Below are 20,633 nucleotides of genomic sequence, written 5' to 3'. Positions count from 1 at the left end.
GACTGGGGAACTCAGAACACACCAGATCCCTGTGATACTGGAATTACAGGGGTGGTCAGGAGGAATGTCTGAACTTACCACGGCTATAAAGAGACCATAAAGCAATTTTCACCCTTGTTTCCCTCCCTCTTTTATAAGCTGACCCATCTTTAGTCAGATTTCTCTGAAATAGAGGTGCAGTTGGAAGAACAGGCAGAGGTAACCTTGAACCCCTGAATTCCTGCCTTTTTAGACAATTGAATGCTTATAGCCAACCCCTGGCACCAGTGAGCCAGGCAGCTGCAGCACATTCCAAATATTGCTCTATTTAAAGCATCCCAGGGCTCCCAGAGCAACTGCAGAGGCAAACCTTAACCTGCCATTAAACTAGCAGAGGGGGAATGGCAGAACCAGGTAAGAGGCACAATTAGACGTTAATGTGATAATATACTGAAATTAATAGAGCTGAGCAATGCAGTGTGAACATACTCAGCTACTTGTATTCTTGTCTGATACACGATATATATTTTACTTTTCAGTATGAAAGTGTAATCACTTTAAAAGCTAATTCTATTAACAGCTTGGGTTCCTCCTGTATTTTCGACTCCTACTAGTTTTGTTTATTTTCTCTAGTTGTCATTCCAAGTTAGCTAATACAATAGAACAGTGTGTGAAATGAGTTATGTTTGACAGCATTTTGGTTATATTGTGTGTAGCTGAGCTCCAACTGTAGTGCTATGTAAACACAGAATAATTTAGATTTTAACCCCACAAAGCTCAAGTGTCAGAGCAAAATGAAATTTTAATAATGACCTTTCCATTGTAAGCACACTTCACTCTCTCTAAGGAGAAAAGGCAGTTCATAAAAATGCATTTTATATCTGTTGTCATTTTTTATTTATTTCACTTAAATTTACAGCTGTAGCTGTGGTGTGTGCTGTGTGCACAGTTACTCAGGTAACACTTGTAAAGGGAACTTTTTAATATGTCTTCTTAGCTACGTTCAAAGTTTTTAAGGACTTATCTCCTGGTTTTTTTCACCATTGACTCTGGTGTCTAGGGAGAGTGAGTTTTGCTAAGGTACAACAGGATGCTGAACACTGTTTATTTATCTGAGTTTTCATTGATAGCCCCAGAAATTACCCTGATACTGGTTTAAACTGGAGCTCCCATTACAAGCCCCCATAGTCAGTAGCCTCAGCAGCATCAGCAGAGCTCTGACAAGCCCCTCCGTGCAGCCCAGCAGAGCCCAGCCCTGTGTTTGTGATTAGACCTTTGGAGAAATGGCAAGTTCAGGGAAATGATCCCCAGCAGCTTCACTGTACACAGTGTCAAAGCAGTAGCTGTCTCTAAATGAAACACATGAGGGACTCCCCTGGGGCAAGAGGACACCCAGTTTCAGGGCAGGATTTGTTTGCTGTGTGGTTGTTAATGTTTTTAATGTTTTCATGGCAGCACATGCAGATCTCTCTCTGTGCTCTCTCTCCCCCTCTGGCAGACACACTGTGCAGTGTCATGGTGAGACAGGTTTGCTGAGCTTTAGAAGAACAATGTGGCAATCCTTAAATTATTAAGCTTCCCTCCAAGTCTGCCTGCTTGATCTAAACTGTGCAAGGTGTTGTGAATTGTTTTACATAATTTATTAATCCCTTCAAAAACCATTAACTGTGTAAAGATGTGCTGTAAGAGGCTGTAATATATTGGTATGTAATAGGATCTCAAAGGTTGTTATTCTGCTTTCTGGCAAGAGTCTGCTGTTTGCTGGAAACTGATAGAAGGGTCTCTAAAATTCTGATGTTGCATGGAGATTTATTTATGTAAAGCCAGTCCTGCTTCCCATGTGCTCCATAGAGAACCATGGCCTGCGCTGGGCTCCACTGAGCAGCCTGAACAGGGGTGGTGGCTCAGCCACCCTGGGACATCCCCATTGCATTGTGATATTTTCCTTCTGGAAAGGAGGGAACACCTTTGCAGTGGGTAATTACCTCAACCTGAGCTACCCCCTAACACCGTGGAGGCAGGATAGGAGAGGGCTATGGTGGGCAGAGAGATGAGCTGTGAATCCCTGGTGTGCAGCCGCTGCCAGCCTCCCTTTGGGATGTGGGAGCCCATCCAGCCTCTCCTCACTGCAGCCCCAGGCACACAGATCTGGACTGGCTGCGATGTTAAATAATTACTATTTTTGGTTTACTGTCACCAGCCCAGGGAAGCTCCTGGCAGGTGCTGCAGGTGTCAGGGCTCGGGTCCAGGCTCTGCTGTCAGTAAGTCCAGTGAGGATGTTCTCCTGTGGAGCTGAAGGGCAGCCCTGTGCTCATCTCCTCCCTGTCCCCTCTGGGCTTTGGATTCTCACTGGAAGGCCCCAGGACACGGTGACTCCGTGCTGGAAACAGCCTGTGTGGCCTGAGCTGCCGGGTGTCCCTTTGCTCTGTGACAGTCCTGGGTTGGGTGGGATTCATTTAGCAAGTTCCCTGTCAATGTAACGTGACCCTCTTTTCTGTGCCAGCCCAGGCCCCGCTGTCCCGCCTGGTGGTCCCCGTGCTGCTGGCGCTCGGCTGGATCGTGGGCTGTGCCCTCATGGTCTACATTGTCTTCTCCTGATGCAGGAAGGGATGGCAGAGTCACACAGCAGCCCTGCAGTAAGTGAGGGCAGTGGCACACAGCAGCCTCCCCTGCCCAGCTTGGCACTGCCACCCTTTAAAATGGAATTTTCTGTGTCTTACAGGTCAGAAGAACCGACAATGATGTTGATTAGAAGAACACGGAAGTTTATTTGAGATTTCTAACGACTAAAAGAAGTATAAAATGAGTTATTTTTAATATCAATAATGTAAAGGCCGTGCACACTTTTTATCCACAGCATTAGGAAGAATCACCAAACCAATTTCCCTGTTCTCAGATTATTTGCAGTTGAGGGGGTGGTTTTTGGAATCTTGTGGTAGGTCAGATACCTGCCTGCTTGCTGAACAGCAAACTTTTAAAATAGCTGCTATCAGCTAAGGAACTACAAGCTTGCTAGAAACAGGCAAGGGTTAATTTCTCATGGGGCCTGGGCAAGTATTTTTAGCCTTATTATGGGGAAAATCTCTTGGAATCTATTGTTATGAAACAGAAACATGTATGTCCTTCGAAAAGAAAACCTCAGGCTTATTCGGGGCTGGGAGGGTTGTACAGCTGAGTGTGTCTGCAATCTCAGGCTCACTGAGGGCCCTGAGTGTCTTGTACTGGGGGGTTTGCTTTCTTTAATTGTAATTGGAGATAATTATATTCCCCCAGTCAGTAATAAGCCTTGTGAACTTCCAGTGACTTTGCCATTTAAATCACAGCTGAGCATCAGATTGCTGCATTTTCACAGACAGCTTTGGGTTTTTGAGCATGAAGATTTTTATACTGAAGAACTGCCGTTCTCAGAAGATGAAATCATTAATAATTCAACCCCCAGTTAAAGCAGAGAATTGATTGAGAGAGGCATGTCTGGAAGATCCCAGCAAGATGTATGCTTAAGGGAATGTGAAAAAATCTTAATGATCCCTGATGGGGTTAAATAGAGAAGGAAGCTATTTTTTTTGACTCCTGCTCACACAATTTGTATAATTTTGAGAATGTGAGGAAGGCACATCAGTCCGACATCCTGTCTCCATCTGTGGGCACTGTCTGTTGAGCTTTAGGAATGGAAACACAAATAGATTTGACCATAGTGCAGCCATGAACATTCCTGGGCCACTCCAGCAGTCAGCAGGAGCACTGAAGTGTGACATTCTGTTTGGGAATTGTCTTAACACCAGGTTTCTTCACCTGTGAATGAACTGAGGGCAGAGGGAGGATCCAGTCTCATCTGATGCCTTGAAAGAGAGGGGCTAAGTCCTGGAGATTGCCGATCCCTGCACAGCTGCAGTGTCCCCGAGCACCTGAGCAGCACATCAGGGAGTCCCCGCAGGTGGGAACACCCCCCTCCCTGCGAGGGGCTGGCTGAGCTCGGAGCCCACCCTGAGCTCCACCTCAGGGTCTCCCCTCATGACCAACTCCTCGGTGTCTAAGACTGAGCCCACCCAGACTGATCCAGCTGTGACTGACACAGGGCCAGCAGTGACTCCACAGTGACCATGTCCATGTTTTTACAACTCAGTTCATTTACCAGGCACAGAGGGAAATAGTTCTGAAAGATCCCGCTGGCCCAAACAGGTCTTTGGGTGCCTAACAATGCTGGAAATCGAATGTTTCCAATTAAAATGTTACAGAGCTAAAACATAAACACTACAATCTGGTTTAGCTTTACCTGACTTTTGAGATCTGATTTGGCAGAGGAAGCCAAAATAACTTTCTAGGCTGGCTTCAATGTCATTGAGCTGACTTGCTGTATACAAAGGAGAAGTTTCTGCCAGTTTTATGGGGTAATAAAGAGAGGATTATTCCAAGAAAATATGCATCCCCCACGCTGTTGGAAGATCACTGAGCACTCTGCAGAGTGACCTTTTGTAACCACCTTCAGACAACCCACTCGGGTGTCTGCTTGTGGTGCAGCTGTGAAGCTCCCCTTACATGCAGGGGTAAAAGGGGCAGCAAAAGGTTTGGGGCTTTTCATTCCTGAAAAATAAAACGAGTGTTTCAGAGCTGGGTTCTTTTCTCTCACAGAGATGCTGGTGATTGAGGGGAAAAAAACCATGCACATTTAGATTTCTTGCAAAATGCTGGTGCTACACTATTAAAGTGAGGTGATAGCTTCAGTTTTTGTCACCATGTCAGGCCACTACAATATTGTTACAGTATAATGCCAGGCTTGCCCCACGGCCTCTGCCTGGCTTTCCCTGTTTTCCCTGAACAGCTCTTGGAGTAAATTGAGTGGGGAGGAGTCTCTGTCCCCCTGTCCTGGGATGCTGCCTGTGGCATCCTGGAAACTTTTCCACGCTCATGTTTATATTCTTTCAATGCTTGTAATCCCATCTAAGGGTGTTGGTGGACACAGAGCATGACTGCATTCCTGTCCATGGTGCAGAGTGGAGCCGTGCGGATAACACCTGCCTGTGAACCAGGGTTTATTGTGGGACATTCCCAGTCCCACGCCAAGGACAGAGGCTGCAGGGCGCGTTGCGCACCGGCCGTGCCTCTCCTGCCGCACAGACGGCCCCGGCCCGGGGCAGAGGCCGAGCGGCTCCGGCCGTGCCTCTCCTGCCGCACAGACGGCCCCGGCCCGGGGCAGAGGCCGAGCGGCTCCGGCCGTGCCTCTCCTGCCGCACAGACGGCCCCGGCCCGGGGCAGAGGCCGAGCGGCTCCGGCCGCCAGCCCCCAGCGCCCCTCACCCCCGGCCGTGCGTGCGCCGCTGCCGCGGGGGGCGCTCCCTCACCTGCCCGGGGCCCTCAGGAGCCCCTCAGAGCCGCCCCGGCCCCGCTCCAGCGCGGCTGCCCCGGTGCGAGCCCCGGCCCCGGCCCGGCCCGGCCCGGGACGGCACGGCACGGCACGGCCCGGCACGGCACGGCACGGCCCGGCACGGCACGGCACGGCACCTGGAGCCCCGGATCGCCCGGGCCCGCGGCGGGCACGGCTCAGGTAGGAGCCCCGGGCGGCGCTGGCGGGCGGGCCGCAGGGCACAGCCCAGGGGAGGGCGCTCCCTCACCTGCGCAGGGTCCGCCTGGCGCTGCTCGCCCTCAGTCTCCAGCCCCGTTCCAGCATCCTCAGAGCGCTGCGGGCTTTTTTTGTCCTTGTTCTGTGCAAAGCTGGGGGAAGTGTTGGTTTCTGTGTGAAAACAGAGGAGCTCTGGGTTTCCCCTCTCTGAGAGAGGCTCATTCCTGCGCAAAGCCAATCCTGGGAGTTGTGTGAAGGATTTTTTTGTTGTGGTCTGTGTTTCCTGAGCTGCGGGGCTCAGGGGCAAGTGCAGACATTCATTTGCAGAGAATTTTTGGTTTGTATTTTTATAATTCCTATGAAGAACACACACTGCATTTGGCTCATAATTTCAGTTTATTATCAAAATGTTTTGATCAGATGACAAACTCAGAAAGCTAAAAGGACATAGGTTTTTAAATAGACCTATTGTAGCAGTCATCTGAGGTATCTGGTACTTGGTTTGGGAATGTCTTTGCTTTGATAAACAAAGCAGTAAGTTCCTTTGAAATCTGCATGAGGATGTTTAATACCTATCATTGCAGATTTAAAGCCTTTTACCTTCTTACCTAAAGCTCCTTCAGACTCGTGCAATCAGCTGTGCAGCTTTCCTGATGAGAGGACTGACATTAATCAGAACATGTACAAGTTATGTGCAGGATCAGAGCCTAAGCACTGACAGAGTCAGCCTGAAAACTCCAATGTTGGTGCCCTCCATTGGAGAACTCAGTTTTGTAGGCTTTATCTTATTGCCTGATACCATGCTTTACCCCAATTTCCCAGTTCTATGCAGCCACTGATAAAATATGTTACAATACTTCAAGTCAAAAGTGTAGCTCAAGATTTAAATATAAAAACTATGATTTATACATTACTAGAAACTTTAAAAAAGAGCAACTTTAGAGAAAGCAAGAAAAAGCTTAGAAAATTGTGAAAGGGTCTTTGATCACAATCTTACAGATTATAGGTACAGAAATTAATAAATTACCTACAATTTCAGTTGGGCTGGAAAGCTGTAAATAAACTGTTGTAAATAGGGACTTCAGGTAATACACGCTGGAGTAATTAGTGAGAAGTTACTTAAGTACAGCATGTCTTTGGACTCCTCTTGTATAAATGGTTTCAAGTAAAAATGAAAACATTTGGTAGAACAGATTTCCCGTAACAGCACAGGGTACAAAGTCTGACACTGGGAGATAAACCATCATCTCTCTATCATGTCATGATGGCTAAAATGTGTGTTACTGAGTATTTCCTTCCTCCCCCGATCAGAAATCTGCATTCACCAACCGGGGGGAGATCATGTGTTATGCTTTGCCATTTTAAAATGAATCCAAAAAGCCACTGGCTGTGGGGGCAGGATTAAAACTACAGGTGAAGTGTTGCTGAGCACTGCCAGGTGAGTTGAGTCCTACAAGTTTCCGGGGAGGAGAAGCAGCTCAGCGCTGCCTTAGTCCTTCTTCAGTGCTGTGATGGGTGATGATTTGGGGTTTGCATGTTTACCAAAAATTACAGTCATCTCTCTAGCATATTCCCCTCAGTTTTCTTCCCTTCTCCCCTTTCCAAAATCAATTGGAAAGGTCTCTTTTCCTGGAAAAGTCCTTGAGATGTGAGGTTTGCAGTCCATCACCAAACGCGGCACTTCTTAGCAGGATCCATGTTGTCTCTCGTGGTGCATGAAAAGGCTTCTGAAAACTCTGGGGAGTTCTGCAGTGACCCCAGGACCCTTTAAAACAAAGCAACATGCTGTCATTGCTGCTCGCCTTGGTTTGAAACATACAACATGACCCGTATTTTGAAACTTGTTTTTTGTCACCTCACAGTAGTGTGGGGAACACCCTGTTGCTGAGCTCAGACTGTTGCTTCGTTTCACCTCAAGGGCTGGCTGTGTTTTCTTCTTCAGTTTGTCTTGCCCCTATTGCAACCCGAAAAATACAAGACCTGTCTTCTCCTCATGGCTGGCTCTCACAAGCCAGTTCTTTCACCTAGAACAGATTTCTTGCTTGTCAATAGTTGTCACTAAGGATTTTTTCAGCTACGTTTTGCTGACAAGTTTCTTGGTGAAGGGAAAACAAGACCCTGAGGTCACGGGCTGTGGTGGTAACTTGTCAGTGAATGTTCATTTACATTTTTACACCAACCAAGTTTTAACTGAGATCATGCTGCTCCTCTGGGCGTTCTGCACAGATTTTCCAGTGAATGAGTTTCCTGGCAAAAAGATTCATACAAACAATGGCTTTGAACTGAACATGGGAAGTGAGTATGAGGCCATTCCAGCTAAGGCTGATTTTATATGTGTAATTGTGAACATGTGTGAGTAGATCTGCTAAGAGTCACTTGTTCCTTCAGGAACATACCTATGCAGGGAAACAGCCTCCAGTGTCAAATACAGATACTGAGGGACATTGACTGTGGCCCAGTTCTTTAAAGAACTCTTTCTTTGAGTAATTCATGGTTATTCTGAGAATTATGCTGATCATTAGAACCAGGATATGCCCACAGAAGCTGAGGTGAAGTTCAGCAGTGACACCTGCAACACTTCAATTGTTGTACAAGGCCAAAAGTGACTCCCTGGTCTTGGGAGCCAGCAGTGGAACAGGAGATGGCACAGAAAAAGGGTTATCAAAAAAGTCATGCATTTTGGTGATCTAGCTGTACTTCACTGTTCCATTGAACTAGAACTGCTAAAATGGGATGCTCTGCAATTAACAATTTTTTTAAGGAGCTGCCTGTCCTACTTGTAAGGAGTGTCAGTGCAGCAGGTGTTGAAAAGGCTCATCCCACTCCCCAAATAATAATTGAAAAAGGCACGTTGGGAGCCTTTGTGACCCTTGTACAGTATGTTATTAGGTGTTAATTTTGTGAGTATGTCTCATGACATGCTTTCTATTTTAGAGCTCTTAGGGGGCCTCATCCTGTAAATGAGAACTCTAAGAATTCTCATTCTAAGAATGTTGTCTGGTTTCTCATGAACACTTGCATCATTGCATATAAAGTTTATAGCCTGTCCGACCGAGGTACAGACAGCACAACACAACGTAATCTATCCAGGATACACACAAACACAGCTTGTTACACTGAGATGCTGAACTAGTGTACTTCAAAGGCCTTGTGCCTCATCCAAATCAGATGTACCAAGGCTCTGAAGAGCCTCTGGAGCCTCATTAGCACTGAGACCAGACAGGAATGATTGTAGGATCTGGTGCACAAACTGCCTCTGGGAGAGATCCCAGATAATACAACCCACCCGCAATGAAACCAGGCAAGGAACAGTCGCTGCTTTCACTAAATATTTGAGTGTGTGGGATAAACAAGATTTGGTGAAAGGCTGTTGAAAGAAAGATATTGAAATAATTGTAGTGGATTGTATCAGCAGAGAACTTGGCTATTGTGGACATGGAGCTGGGAGATGACTCAGCCTTCCAGAGCCAGCAGATGCTGTGATGGCTGCACTACCACTGATCTCGTGGCATTGGACCAAACAGGTTTATTAGAGCACATTGTTACACTGCTGATGAATAGGCTGCGCTGACTTCAGATAAAAAGAAAAGTCTGGCCCAAGGCCTTCCACTCCGAGCAGGCACATTTCCTGCATGGCTCTACTGAATTGAGCCCAGCTAATCTTGGGAAGGCTGGCTGAGCACACCAGACACAAAATACACACCTGCTGTTGTACCACAGCACATGGGTTTGTTAAGAGTGAGGGTCAGTGATCTCTCACTGATTTTACCTGCAACTTCAGTGGAGGACAAAACTCCATCTGTGCTGTTGGTGTAAAAGAACCTTACCAGGAGCAACTGTGGGAGCCAGGGGACTTGTGAATGAGGCCTGGATTCCAGACACAGGCACTGGGACTCTGCTGTAACAGTTGCACAGTGACAGCCAGGTGATGGTGTGTGTGTCCTGTTGAATTAAGTTGGATCTTCTCAAGGATGAGACAACTGTCCCACATCCTTACTCTGCCTGTGGAGCTTCCTGGGAAGGGCTTTGCCTGTTGGTGCAGCACAGGGCAGTGCTGGGCTGGAAGGGACAGGGACAGCCCAGCCCATCTGTCTCCTCTTAAACAGCTCCAGTGTGCTCTGCCTTTCAATGTGTGTATGTTAAACCTCCCCTGGGAAGGGCAGCCCAGCCCTTGGGCAGCGTCCTTTCAGTTCCACCACAAACAGCCGTGTTACAGAGGTGTTACACTTTGGGACTGCACTGAGCATTGTTGGCTGTTCTGACCTGAATTTGCCTGGGCTGTGCACGTCTGTCTTGATGGAGTTCACTGCGTATTCTGGTCTGTATGTTCCACACCAGACCTGCACAGGTAACGAAGGAAAGCATCATTAGCCCTAAGATTGTACAGGAAGAGATCTGCTGTCATTTAACTACGAAACACCTAAAGTTCATGAGAATAAATTCCACATTACAACATAGAGAAGAAAAGGTGTATTTTGTTAAAAAAAGTATGTCACTGACCTCAGACAAAGGCACTTGGGCACAAGAAACCCTACCAGGCTTATGAGTGCTGAATTAATTTCTTTATGGAAGATAAAAATCACCTAACAAGACTTTATTTTCACTGCTTTGCAGTGAACACTGCTCAGCTCTGCCAGCTCTTAGTTGGCCCATGGGAGTCAGCCTGTTCTGACTTGCTGTTAAACTGTAATGTCAAGTGGTTTTCAAAGCCCTCAGACAAGAAGGATACCTGTGCGAAGTTCAGAAAAAACAGCTGTTTGTGGTTCATGTCGAGACCAGGAAGAAGTTTTTCTTTTCCATGTTTTCTCACAAAGTTTTCATAAGCCTGTAGAATGAAGTGAATAGAAATATTATCACTTTGAGCCCAGACAGTCAAAATGAAATGATGACAAGGAGGAACATGGATTCTTTGACATAATTAATCGTTGTCTCCCTGGCCATCCATCCCACATATGCCACCTTGAAGCAGAAGACCACAGGGCCATTTCTTAGTACTGTGCTGTCAATTATCTAATGCTGCATTATGAAAAAGAGATTTTTTCCACTGTGGGTTTTTGGGGGTCTGTTTTTTTTTAAGTGAATTGCAGAAGACTTTAAAACCTTGCCATAGTAAGAACAGCTGCTTTCATGTTTCTTATGGAGACGTGTCAAACGATGTGTTGTTAGTGTATCATCATCAGTATCATCAGATGCTGGAGAAATGCTCTGCCTGAAGTCAGTGCCAAGGTACTGCCCAAGCGCAGCTGAGGAATAAGCAGATAGCAGGTCCATGGAAAAGGCTCTGGAAGTTTCAGTGGATAACAGCTGCACGAGAGCCAACAGTGCCACAGCACTGCAAAACAGGCAAGTGTTGTACTGGGATGTGTAAACAGGAGTGGCTTATATGAAATACATGAAGTAATCCTGCTACTCCACTTGGCACTGGCCAGGCCTCAGCTGGAGCACTCCGTCCAGTTTTGGGCACTGCCCTTCAAGAAAGACGTGAACCAACTGGAGAGAGTCCAGAAGAAAGCAGCAAGAATGAGCAGAGGTCTAGCAAACATGACCTATGAGGAAAGATCGAAAGAATTGGGTTTGTTTAGTCTAAAGGAGACAAGTCTGGGCCTTGAAGCATGTAAGTCTTCAAATATGTGAAAGGTCACAGGAGAGAAAGGAGCAGATTGTTGTGTTTGCACTGTTGGAAGCAGAGCCATGGTGGCACTGGGAGTGCCACGAGGAGGCAGTGGGAATGCTCCTGTGGGAGGTTGGAAGGATACAGAAGGGGTTGATTCTACCTGCATGGAGAGAGGGGTGGAATATTGACCTCTCAAGATTCCTTTTGGACCTTTTTTACTATTTATATGATGTCATAATAATTTTTAATATTTCTGACCTAATTTTTTTGGCTACTCCCATTCCTTTCAGAAAGCATGTCCCCTTTCATGGCTTTGTACTTTGCACAAATGTTCCAGTAACTGAAGATCAGTCTAATCTAATAAGCCTGATGCCTCTTTTAGGCTTCCAAATCATTCTTTAAACTCTCATTAACAATTGTCTTTGCCCTCAAACATATCCATTTCCAGTGAGAACTTGGAGAAGCGTGAGTTGGCCCATGCATCCCAGGGGCTCTTTGTTGAGCAGTGCCAGCAGTCCATTGTCAAGTGTTGAGTATTTTGCCACAGAACAATGTGTTCAGGGAAGGAGAAGGAGGATTGTGTTGTTGAGGCTTGCAGCCATCAGATTTGTCAATAACAAGAAGAGCTGATAGAGAAGCTGACTCGCTACTCTCTTCCAGACCATGTTCACAAAAAGAACCTGTGTCTCTCTGACTGTCAGTCTCAACGGTGGCCAATCTACGGAGTCCAGCAGCTGTTTCAGGAAGAGAAAGAAAGGAAAGCCAAAAAGCATCCAGCTCCCATGGAAGGCATAGTGCAGGGAGTCCAGTGTCTCTGACGTCTTGGGATACCAGCACAGAGGACGCAAGACACCTTTACAAGATGAACAGCAAAGTTTTTGTTTATGTTTATGGGTCAGAAGAAAGTCATTCTGCTCCTCCTTCCTGCCATAAAAAAGCTGGTGAAAAAGACAGCCAGCAGCAGACAGCTGCTGGTGTCAGCACTTCAGTTAGGTCATGGTCCAAGTGTGAGCCAGTGAATGTTTCCATTCCACACATTCCTCATTCACAAAGGAAAAAAAAAAAAATGTTAGTTTAAGAAGAGTTCCCTAGGAACAGGTAATATGTAGCCTGACATGATTAACAGGATGAGAGAAATACTTCAGCTGGCCAAGAGCTTTAATCCATGTCTTGATGGCACAGTTGGTCTAGTCCTGTCCCTAACACAGAAACATGTTTCTTCTTCCAAGGCTCTGAAACTGATTTTCTTAATCTCTGACAGCTTCAGCTAAAACAGAAAAATGGATACTTCTTACCTTGTATGCTTGTCTCACACCCCCATTATCAGCAATGTTTTCTCCTAGTGTGTTGATTCCACTCAGCTGTAAAATAGAAAGGAAAAGTATTGGTTTCTGAAAAAAGAGCTCATCCGGGACCTACACCAAGCTTTGTGCATTTTCCACTTTCTAAAGGCAAGAATTACCTTAAAATCTGAAGATTCCTAAGTCAGTCAAATATCACTGAAGATGATGAAGCTTCGGTAATGGGAAATCTCTAATTTTATTTTTTAAAAAATATATTCTTAACCTTTAGCCCAACATACTGATTTATGATAGTCAAAGCTGCAAAATCTAGAATCATCCTTTAAATTTAACGTGTGAATAAAAGGGCAGAAAAATATGGTAAAATTTTCTTCTCTATTTTCACTGGCCTCTCTCTGAGTCCCAACACTTCAACACAGGTTTTGGGAAAACCTCAGGGCTGGGAGTTCTATCTTTTCCCTATCCTGTGCGACGGAATACATTGTCAGGCTGTAAAAAAACAGCCAGTAGAATTGAGAGAAATAACTTCTTGTTCCTTTCATGTAGCACTGCAAGCAGTGCTGTCTCATCAAACCAGCATGGGGAGCCACAGAAACAGGACCTACGTTCTGTCCACCCGCCAGGTCCCACGAGAAGTTCCCATACTGGTACACCATGCACTGGGACAGCTCCTTGAAATTCCGTGCTGATTCTTCAGTCCACCAGTCCACAAGGTCTCCATTCTCATTAAAATTCCTGCCTGTAACAGTACGTTAAACAGAATTATTTATACAGGAAAACAGGGTTTGGTGCAGTGAGGAGGGAGCAAGTAAGGCTTTGGATTGTGCTTTTGGGAGAGCAATACTGTAATGCCTCAGAAATCCAGACTTGATCTTACATACAGAAGTTCATCTCCCTTTTATGTGCTCCCTGGAAGGATTGAGCACTAAAGCATGTAAAACACCCTGTGCATTGAGTGCTTTGTCACTGGAAGCTCAGTGCCTCACCATTGTCGTCAAAGCCGTGTGTGATCTCGTGCCCGATGACCATTCCTATGCCACCATAATTCAGAGATTTGGGCTGGGATGCACTGAAGAAAGGGGGCTGCAAAATGCCCGCAGGGAAGACTGAAAAAAAAGCCACAGCACAGTTAATACCCTGCCTCGTTATCCTGCATGTGCAGTGGGGCCAGACCACTTCTATGGGCTTCAACCAAAATCACGCTGTTCCCCCTGATCTCCCAGCAGCACGAAGTGACTGACACATGGGACTGCTGCAGGGCAGAAGGAACAGAGCAGCAGGATCACTCCCCTCTTCAGACACTTCCAAAACCATGACCAGCATTTGCTTTGTTACTATGTTGCTCTGCGAAAAAAGCAGTTTGTTCCAATTTACATCACTCAGCATTCACAGACTTCTGTCTCATCATTAAACAAACCTCACAACATTGTGAGAAGTGGGAGGGTGTCCCCCAAGAAGAATAAATTATTTGATCATTCCATCACAAATCAATCTGAGAGACAGGAATTTATTCTTCCCCTGAAAATACAAGTAACTCCCACTAGAATCAATAAAAATAGGCCAAGCTGGCAATAAAAGAACTGGGACAAAGCAGTTCTTTTTACCCACTACTCTACTCATTTTTCTAGGCTTCTAAGAAACAATTCAGTTAAAAAGAAACCATGTTGCAGTTATGATCTTTTATAAATTAAGAGTAATAAAACACTATAAAATATTCAGTTCCACTTTAGTATCTCGTGAAGGCCTTTTCCTTTCCCCCTGCTGCCACCGTAATATAAAGTATTAATTCTCCCTGGGAAGGAGGTGGATGTAACTCTACAGCAATTGAACAGACAGGAGGAATTGGGTGACAGTTCTCACACAGCAAAAGAAAGAAGAATGATAGTTCTTGAATTTCAGTATAAATCCAGTTTGGTTCTACGGCTTTCTTTCAGGAGGAGAAAGAACCATGCAAGAACTAGAAAATAATAAACAGGTTAGAAATAACCCAGTTCCGCTGCCTGTGCAAGCTGCTGTCACAGCAATCCCAGTATAGTGCTAGTTTGCTATGGAATGAAATATCCCAATGTTCCATGCTGTTACCAGAAAGCACCGATAGGAACAGCAGTGTAAGTGCCACGGTGTGTGCCGGGCCCCAGCAGAGGAGCTATCTCTGGAGCTGTTGGCTGTGGAAGCGCTGCCAGCGGGATGGGGACTCGGGGCTGTGCAGCCTCAGAGCCACCTGCTACCTGAGGGAACAACACACAGTGGGGCTGCCTGGGCAGCAGCAGCTCAGCTGGATTTTGGAAGCTGAGTGGCTTCCTTACAGTCTGAGCTGCTGATGGAGCAGTGCAGGTCAGACCACACTTAAACGTAGTAACAGCTCCAAGTTCCCTACACATCATGCACAGAACTGCTCTTTAGAGGGTTTTTTTTTAAAGTCTAGTTCTAAGCTAATTCAGACATCACTCTAAAGATCAGACTGCTTTAATTATCCTGTGCATGCCATAGTTAAAGGATGAGGTAAGAATTTATGACTCACATTAACTGCCAGTCACCAGTTTCAGTCTTCCACATCATGATTCCTTTCCTACAAATTACTGAACAAAGCTATTTTAAACAAAGCTTTCTGAAAGTTTTTGTGTTAACTGTTCCGTAAAGAGCTAAATGCTCACATCAAGAAATAATGTTTCATTTCTGTGCAGAGCCCTGCAGGACAAGGTTTTTCCATTTTTTTAGATTTGTTTTCAGGAGTTACAGGTGGATCACAATACCTCACTGATGGCCTAGAAAGGACACTGCAGTCTGTGACATTTGGATAACTAAAATTTAAATGCTATTTGCAGAATGGATGTGACAGAAATATCGAGAAGCATAATTAATGTTGTGAAATGTTTCGTGACACTTGTGAGCCTTGAAGCACTGTGAAGGGAGCTGGGATGGTTCACAATGTGAGAAACCTTGGGGCCTCCATTTGGTTCTAATCTTTAGCCAGAACGGATGGGGTTTTTTATTTCCATGGATGGTTTTGGGTAGGCTGACATTAGGAATCTTTATACTCAGATTTGTAATATCAAGATCGCTCACTTCCTGGTTTTAAAAGTACATACATACATACATACATACATATATATAAAATGGGTAATTTGGACATTAAATCTGAACCACATCAGTAAATTGGTAAACCTTACCTATCTGATTCCTACTTGCTGAGTAAAAAGCATTGACAACTGCAGCTCCACTTATCCACCTGGTAACAGCAGAAGAATAAACATTAGAATTTCAGTTGTTAATGGCAAAGTTAATGATTGCAAGAATAAGCCTAGAAACTGTATAAGAGAATCACAGAATATTTGAAATTGGAAGGTACCTTCTCCTGTGCAAACTGGATGAAAGACTAGACAAAATATTAATAAATACTTACTCCTCTTTGTCCACCTTTTCTCTAAGCTTTTTCAACCTTTTCTTCTGGGTAAATACTAAATTTTGAATAATGTTTTCAAAGTATTCTTCTTCTTTATAGTTCAACTAAAAAGAAAGGGGGAAAAGGAGTTAGTGGTGGTGTTACTGATTTGGGATAAAAGACACATGGATCAGGAAAATCTAGTCTTAAGCATGATGAGCTAAGCAACACATTTCTAAGAGTATTTTTTGATCTACAATTAGACCTTGGTTTGCAGAGCTCTGCTACATCACAGAGTTGGTATTGTAGCTGGATCTATGTTAGCAGCTGGGTATTTTTTCCAGAGCTCTTCCTTCTCTCTTTCTATACGTATTTTGAGTGGAGTTCAGCAATTTTTGGTGTTGACCTTAACCTCTGGAGCTTCCTGTTGCAAACCAGTAGCTGCCAGTTTGGTAAGGAGCAGTTCCACCTCTGACGAAACACACAAGTCAGCTCCGTGCCTGGGCATCCACTGCACCCAGTGTTGGGTCAGTCTGTGCCACATGCAGTGCTGCACGGAACACCACTGGCTCCATGCTTATCCTCACATAATCCCTCTAGAATGTATACGTGGCCTTGGAATGCCATCAGATCCTGGCACATCGGTGCTGGCTCAGCTCTACCAGGCTGGCTGGTCACACCTCCTCCCTTCCCCCTGCAGCGGGGCACACACGGGGCTGTTCTGTGCAGGTACACAATGTTTGGTGTGGTAAGGAAGGCAAATGCACATTTTTTTCTCTGAAGACCGTTTTCTAATTCTCCTGCCTATTGTGCAAACTTACCTCCTGGTACTCACTGTTGAGCTTGTTGTCATCTGTCACAATCTCATCGGGATAACCAATCCTCTCTCTAATTGCTGTTGCCTAGGGACAAGGGAATTTGATATCCAAAGCAAATCCAGCCATGTTTTTAAATCATAAATTATATAAGAAAGGCAATATGGAAGCTACTGCAGAAACCACAGGATGTTAATTATATATAGGTTTTGTTTACATTTTTTATTCATTGAAAGCACTAATTTATGGTTTTTATCCTGTTGCTTCTAATAGCTGGTCAAATCACCAGAAATCACTCTTTCTCATTTTCAGTACTATTTTCCTGTAGATATTAATTATCTAGCTCCTTAATCACCGATTTGCCTGAAAGGTCTTAATCTTTATACAAGTTCCTCCTATTTTGGGTGCCTATCTCCAGAGGCCCCTTCCCACGGAATCCTAAGCTGCTGTGCCTTATAAACACAACTATAACTGTGTTTGTATTATAATATAGTGATAGAAGTTACTGCTTAATTTTTGTTGGGACAAACAATTGAAATACTGATTTTTATAGAACTACACATTACCAATATTTAAGACAGAACTTACTTTTTGTTCTGCTCTCTTTTTGGTCTCTGCATCCATCCAGGGAAGTTCATCTAAGGTTTTTATAAAAACATCACGTATATCTGCAATCATTTCTTCAACCTGGAAAAGACATCAGAATGTTACAAACCCAGAGAGTAAGATGGCAGGCAATGCTGTTCTGTCATTCAGGTTACCAAAACCTGACAGACATCGCCCTACTGGACGCTGTGCATCTGATGGAATCACTGTGTTTATGCCAACCCCAAAAATGGGTTGTTTCACACCAGGATTCCAGTGGTGATCGCAGTCAACTAAGGCTTCACTTCAGGTCCATTTTCAGGAATTTTCTGTGTGGCTGAAGGCAAACAGAAATAACCAATTGCCCCTGCCCAGTGGCAGCAGGATGTGAATTAGTATCAGTCCCAAAGAACAGCAGTGACTGCTGGTGCCAGCGAGTGCTGCTCCTGGGATGTGAGGATTAGCTCATGCACAGCCCACCCATGGACCTGGCTCAGAGAGCCGCGGGAGCAGGCAGGTGCCTCTCTCCCTCCAGCTGTGCACGTGCAAGCCTCACATTTCACACTGTACTGTAATAAAAACTTGAATTTTTAAACCTTTGTAATAACCGTTATTAACACTTCAATAAAACTTACAAATCAAACCCACTTTGATTACACTGTAATAAAAAGTGCAATCAAAGCTGTGTCAAGAAGTGCATGGTGATGATAAAGGGCCACTTTGGTGGCACTCAGGCTGAGTGGCTGAAGGCTTTACCACGTGTTTGCTGTCTCCAGCAAAGGCCTCCTCCACGTAGAGCCGGCCCACGGCGTTCTCCATATTCCCGTTGACGTAGTTGGCACAGCGGCGCCACACAGCAGTCTCGGAGGTGGTGCCATAAAGGGCCTGTGGGACACAGACATCAGGGCAAGTGGGCACAGCGACTGAGTGGCAGCTGTATGATTCAGAGGAGCCTCCTCGACCTTCAATACACCTAGGTCATTCATACTCCTGGTTAGGGCACTTAGGTGGACTCACTCTGTAATGGGAGGAGCATTAGCAAAATTCTTACAGAGGAAAAAGCTCTGCTGTGGAAATACAAAGAACTTCCATGTCCAATTGCTGAAATTGCTCAGCATTTCCGTAAAAGCATTAAGCTATCAGCAGGATCGAATGACTGAAAACCAAGACTGGGGCCATAAAGTTTGCCTTGGAATAAATTCCTTTGGATGATGAAGAGTTTGTAACAAGTCAGTCAGAACTGTAATCCCTTGCAAATAAATGGGACTGTTCTGATACCAAAATGGGGATTCACTTAGATTCAGAAAAAACAAGAGACCAAGTACCAGAGCAGTGCTTTCAAATCCACTCAGTATCAGGCATAAATCCCATAAATTATAGATACACTCCAGCAGAGGCTCAGCAAACACATCTGGCTTTTGTGTGCAAAATCCAAAATACATTAAATATTTATATACTACACCTACATAAAAAAACTATCTTTTGTGGCTCACAAAAGCCATCATTAGAACTTATGGAGAGATGAATTTCTGCACCTTACGGAAAGCATTCCTTGTGTCCTTGTAGTCCCGGCTGAGGCTGTTGACAAGATCCATCACAAATCGCCAGGTCATGTAATTTTGAAGGTCTCTATTTAACAAAACAACAATAATAAGCTGGTAATGTTTTGAGGCTTATTAAGTTTTCCGGAAAGAAAATGCAAATACCAGGAATACTTAACACACCTACCTGGAAGAGTATTTTACAAGAATAGACTTGAGCTTGATAAGGTAGTCAGGGTCGTAAACAATGACATGTTCCGTGTTGTCAACGTTTATTTGGACAGTTGACATGATAGCATTTATGAATTCTGACCAATTGAACACCTGGAAAATCAATATGCATTATTATAATGGTTCAATCATAAACAATTTAAATATGTTTGCATGACACAAATGCCCTGCCTGTAGTTTCCCTAATATTTGCACTACTTATAGATGGGGCCATTGTAATAATAACTGGTCTGAGATCATTTACAGCTCTAAAAATGTTGTTAACAGAGGGGATATTTGGCAGTAAGGGTAGAGAAATTGCTTTAATTTCAAACTAACACAATTTTTTGTTGATTTTTAAAGTTTTGTTCTGCCTATTACTTTGAAAAGTGTTGGTGATTTTTCCCAGCCTGTATCTTTGGAAAGGTTTGTTGGAAGAGGTAATGTCTTCCATCAGACAAATGGATGTAGCTGAGGAGAGCAGATAAGCTTTCAGGAACAGTCACTGCAGGTCTGAGAGAGAAGCAGCAAACTTCAGGCTAATCTTGGGAATAATTGCTGTTCTATCCTTAGACATTACAATGCTATCAACTCCCATCAAGTGTCTTTTGAGCATTTTGGAATAAATTTAAATTAGTGCTGATCTGCAGCACCCCCCCAGGAACTAATAATAACCAGGGCAATGCCATTCTATGACAGGAGTTGTTGTTTTCTGACAGGATGACTGTAGTGGTAACCAACTACACCTGTGGGAGATGATGAATTATGAAACCAATTAAACCAGGCAGGAGGGAACTGTCAGAGAATTACAGTCAATAAAATTGCAGTGATTATGAAAAAGTGCCAAGAATAACAGTGTTTCATTGCACCTCACTGGCCTCAGAAACCTCAATAAAAGTCATGAGAATAAAAACTACCCATGTCTAGTATGACATAATGCTCCTGAGGAGACAGAGCTGTGTTAGCAAAGCTTGGGCTGGTTTTCAGCTGGACTCTGGTGCCATGAATTAAAGGCTGCCCTGCACAAACAGCACATGGCTCGGGGTGAGAGCAGATCTGACACATCCCAGGGGAGCTGCAGTGGGAGGGATGTGGAGAATTGTCCTGTTCCATGGGCCTGACAGCCTGGGCTCCTGTCTGCTTGCACTGGGAGCAATATTTACAGAAGGAATGTTGAACAAACAGGACTTTTGTTCTGAATCTGCAGCTCTGGATAAACAGTGGGGCTGAGTAGTCCACTACAACATCCCTGAACCAGTTGGTGGCTACAGGATGGACTTTTGTCCTGGGCCCTGAATCCATGAGGATAAGTAATAGGATCACAGAATCACAGTATGGTTTGGTTTGGAAGGGACCTTAAAGATCATCTAGTTCCAGCCCCCTACCATCAGCAGAGTCACCTTCCACTGGATATTTTTTTTTTCTTTGTGCTTTCCTATGTCTTTATGTTGAGGCAGATGGGAAGATGGGCCTTCAGGTTAGGAGAAGCAGTGGGTACAGAATGTGCTTACAGTCCAGTGTCATCGGAAGAGTAGGTAAGACTGTGCACATCAGGGATCCTGTTCAATTGCAAATATGTCATGTCTTTAACAGAAAAAAATTTCAGGCTTCATTGTTTAATCCCATCAATGATAAATTAGAGGTTAAAAT

The 20,633-nt window shown here is 44.7% G+C and overlaps 2 protein-coding genes across 3 annotated transcripts in view; one reads left to right on the top strand and one right to left on the bottom strand.

The window, feature by feature from the left end:
* The first annotated feature begins 256 nt into the window (after nucleotides 1–256).
* On the top strand, nucleotides 257–4,591 carry STRIT1 (small transmembrane regulator of ion transport 1). 2 transcript variants are annotated; one of them, XR_005602578.1, is made up of 4 exons: nucleotides 257–393; nucleotides 2,483–2,615; nucleotides 2,702–2,774; nucleotides 3,762–4,591. XR_005602578.1 is itself a non-coding variant. In XM_039556595.1 (3 exons), the coding sequence occupies exons 1-2, from the start codon at nucleotides 381–383 to the stop codon at nucleotides 2,575–2,577; spliced, it is 108 nt and encodes a 35-aa protein (XP_039412529.1). In that variant the 5' UTR covers nucleotides 258–380; the 3' UTR covers nucleotides 2,578–2,615; nucleotides 2,702–4,591. The 2 variants fall into 2 exon arrangements, 1 of the variants encoding a protein (XP_039412529.1); XM_039556595.1 differs by having other exon boundaries at nucleotides 258–393; nucleotides 2,702–4,591.
* A 1,321-nt stretch (nucleotides 4,592–5,912) lies between these two features.
* Nucleotides 5,913–20,633, bottom strand: part of MME (membrane metalloendopeptidase) — a 31,145-nt gene continuing 16,424 nt past the window's right edge. Inside the window, exons 11-23 of the mRNA XM_039557173.1 lie at nucleotides 18,961–19,097; nucleotides 18,768–18,861; nucleotides 17,989–18,117; nucleotides 17,236–17,334; nucleotides 16,654–16,734; nucleotides 15,854–15,957; nucleotides 15,621–15,679; nucleotides 13,437–13,556; nucleotides 13,056–13,189; nucleotides 12,445–12,510; nucleotides 10,265–10,360; nucleotides 9,799–9,875; nucleotides 5,913–7,300 (exon numbers count right to left, since the gene is read on the bottom strand). Of these exons, the coding sequence (XP_039413107.1) occupies nucleotides 7,201–7,300; nucleotides 9,799–9,875; nucleotides 10,265–10,360; nucleotides 12,445–12,510; nucleotides 13,056–13,189; nucleotides 13,437–13,556; nucleotides 15,621–15,679; nucleotides 15,854–15,957; nucleotides 16,654–16,734; nucleotides 17,236–17,334; nucleotides 17,989–18,117; nucleotides 18,768–18,861; nucleotides 18,961–19,097 (1,296 nt within the window). The 3' untranslated portion in view covers nucleotides 5,913–7,200. The remainder of the gene's footprint in view (nucleotides 7,301–9,798; nucleotides 9,876–10,264; nucleotides 10,361–12,444; nucleotides 12,511–13,055; nucleotides 13,190–13,436; nucleotides 13,557–15,620; nucleotides 15,680–15,853; nucleotides 15,958–16,653; nucleotides 16,735–17,235; nucleotides 17,335–17,988; nucleotides 18,118–18,767; nucleotides 18,862–18,960; nucleotides 19,098–20,633) is intronic.

This window comes from Corvus cornix, chromosome 9, assembly GCF_000738735.6.
Source record: "Corvus cornix cornix isolate S_Up_H32 chromosome 9, ASM73873v5, whole genome shotgun sequence".
NCBI classification, from domain to species: Eukaryota; Metazoa; Chordata; class Aves; order Passeriformes; family Corvidae; genus Corvus; species Corvus cornix.
This window is presented reverse-complemented; position numbering and strand designations above follow the sequence as displayed.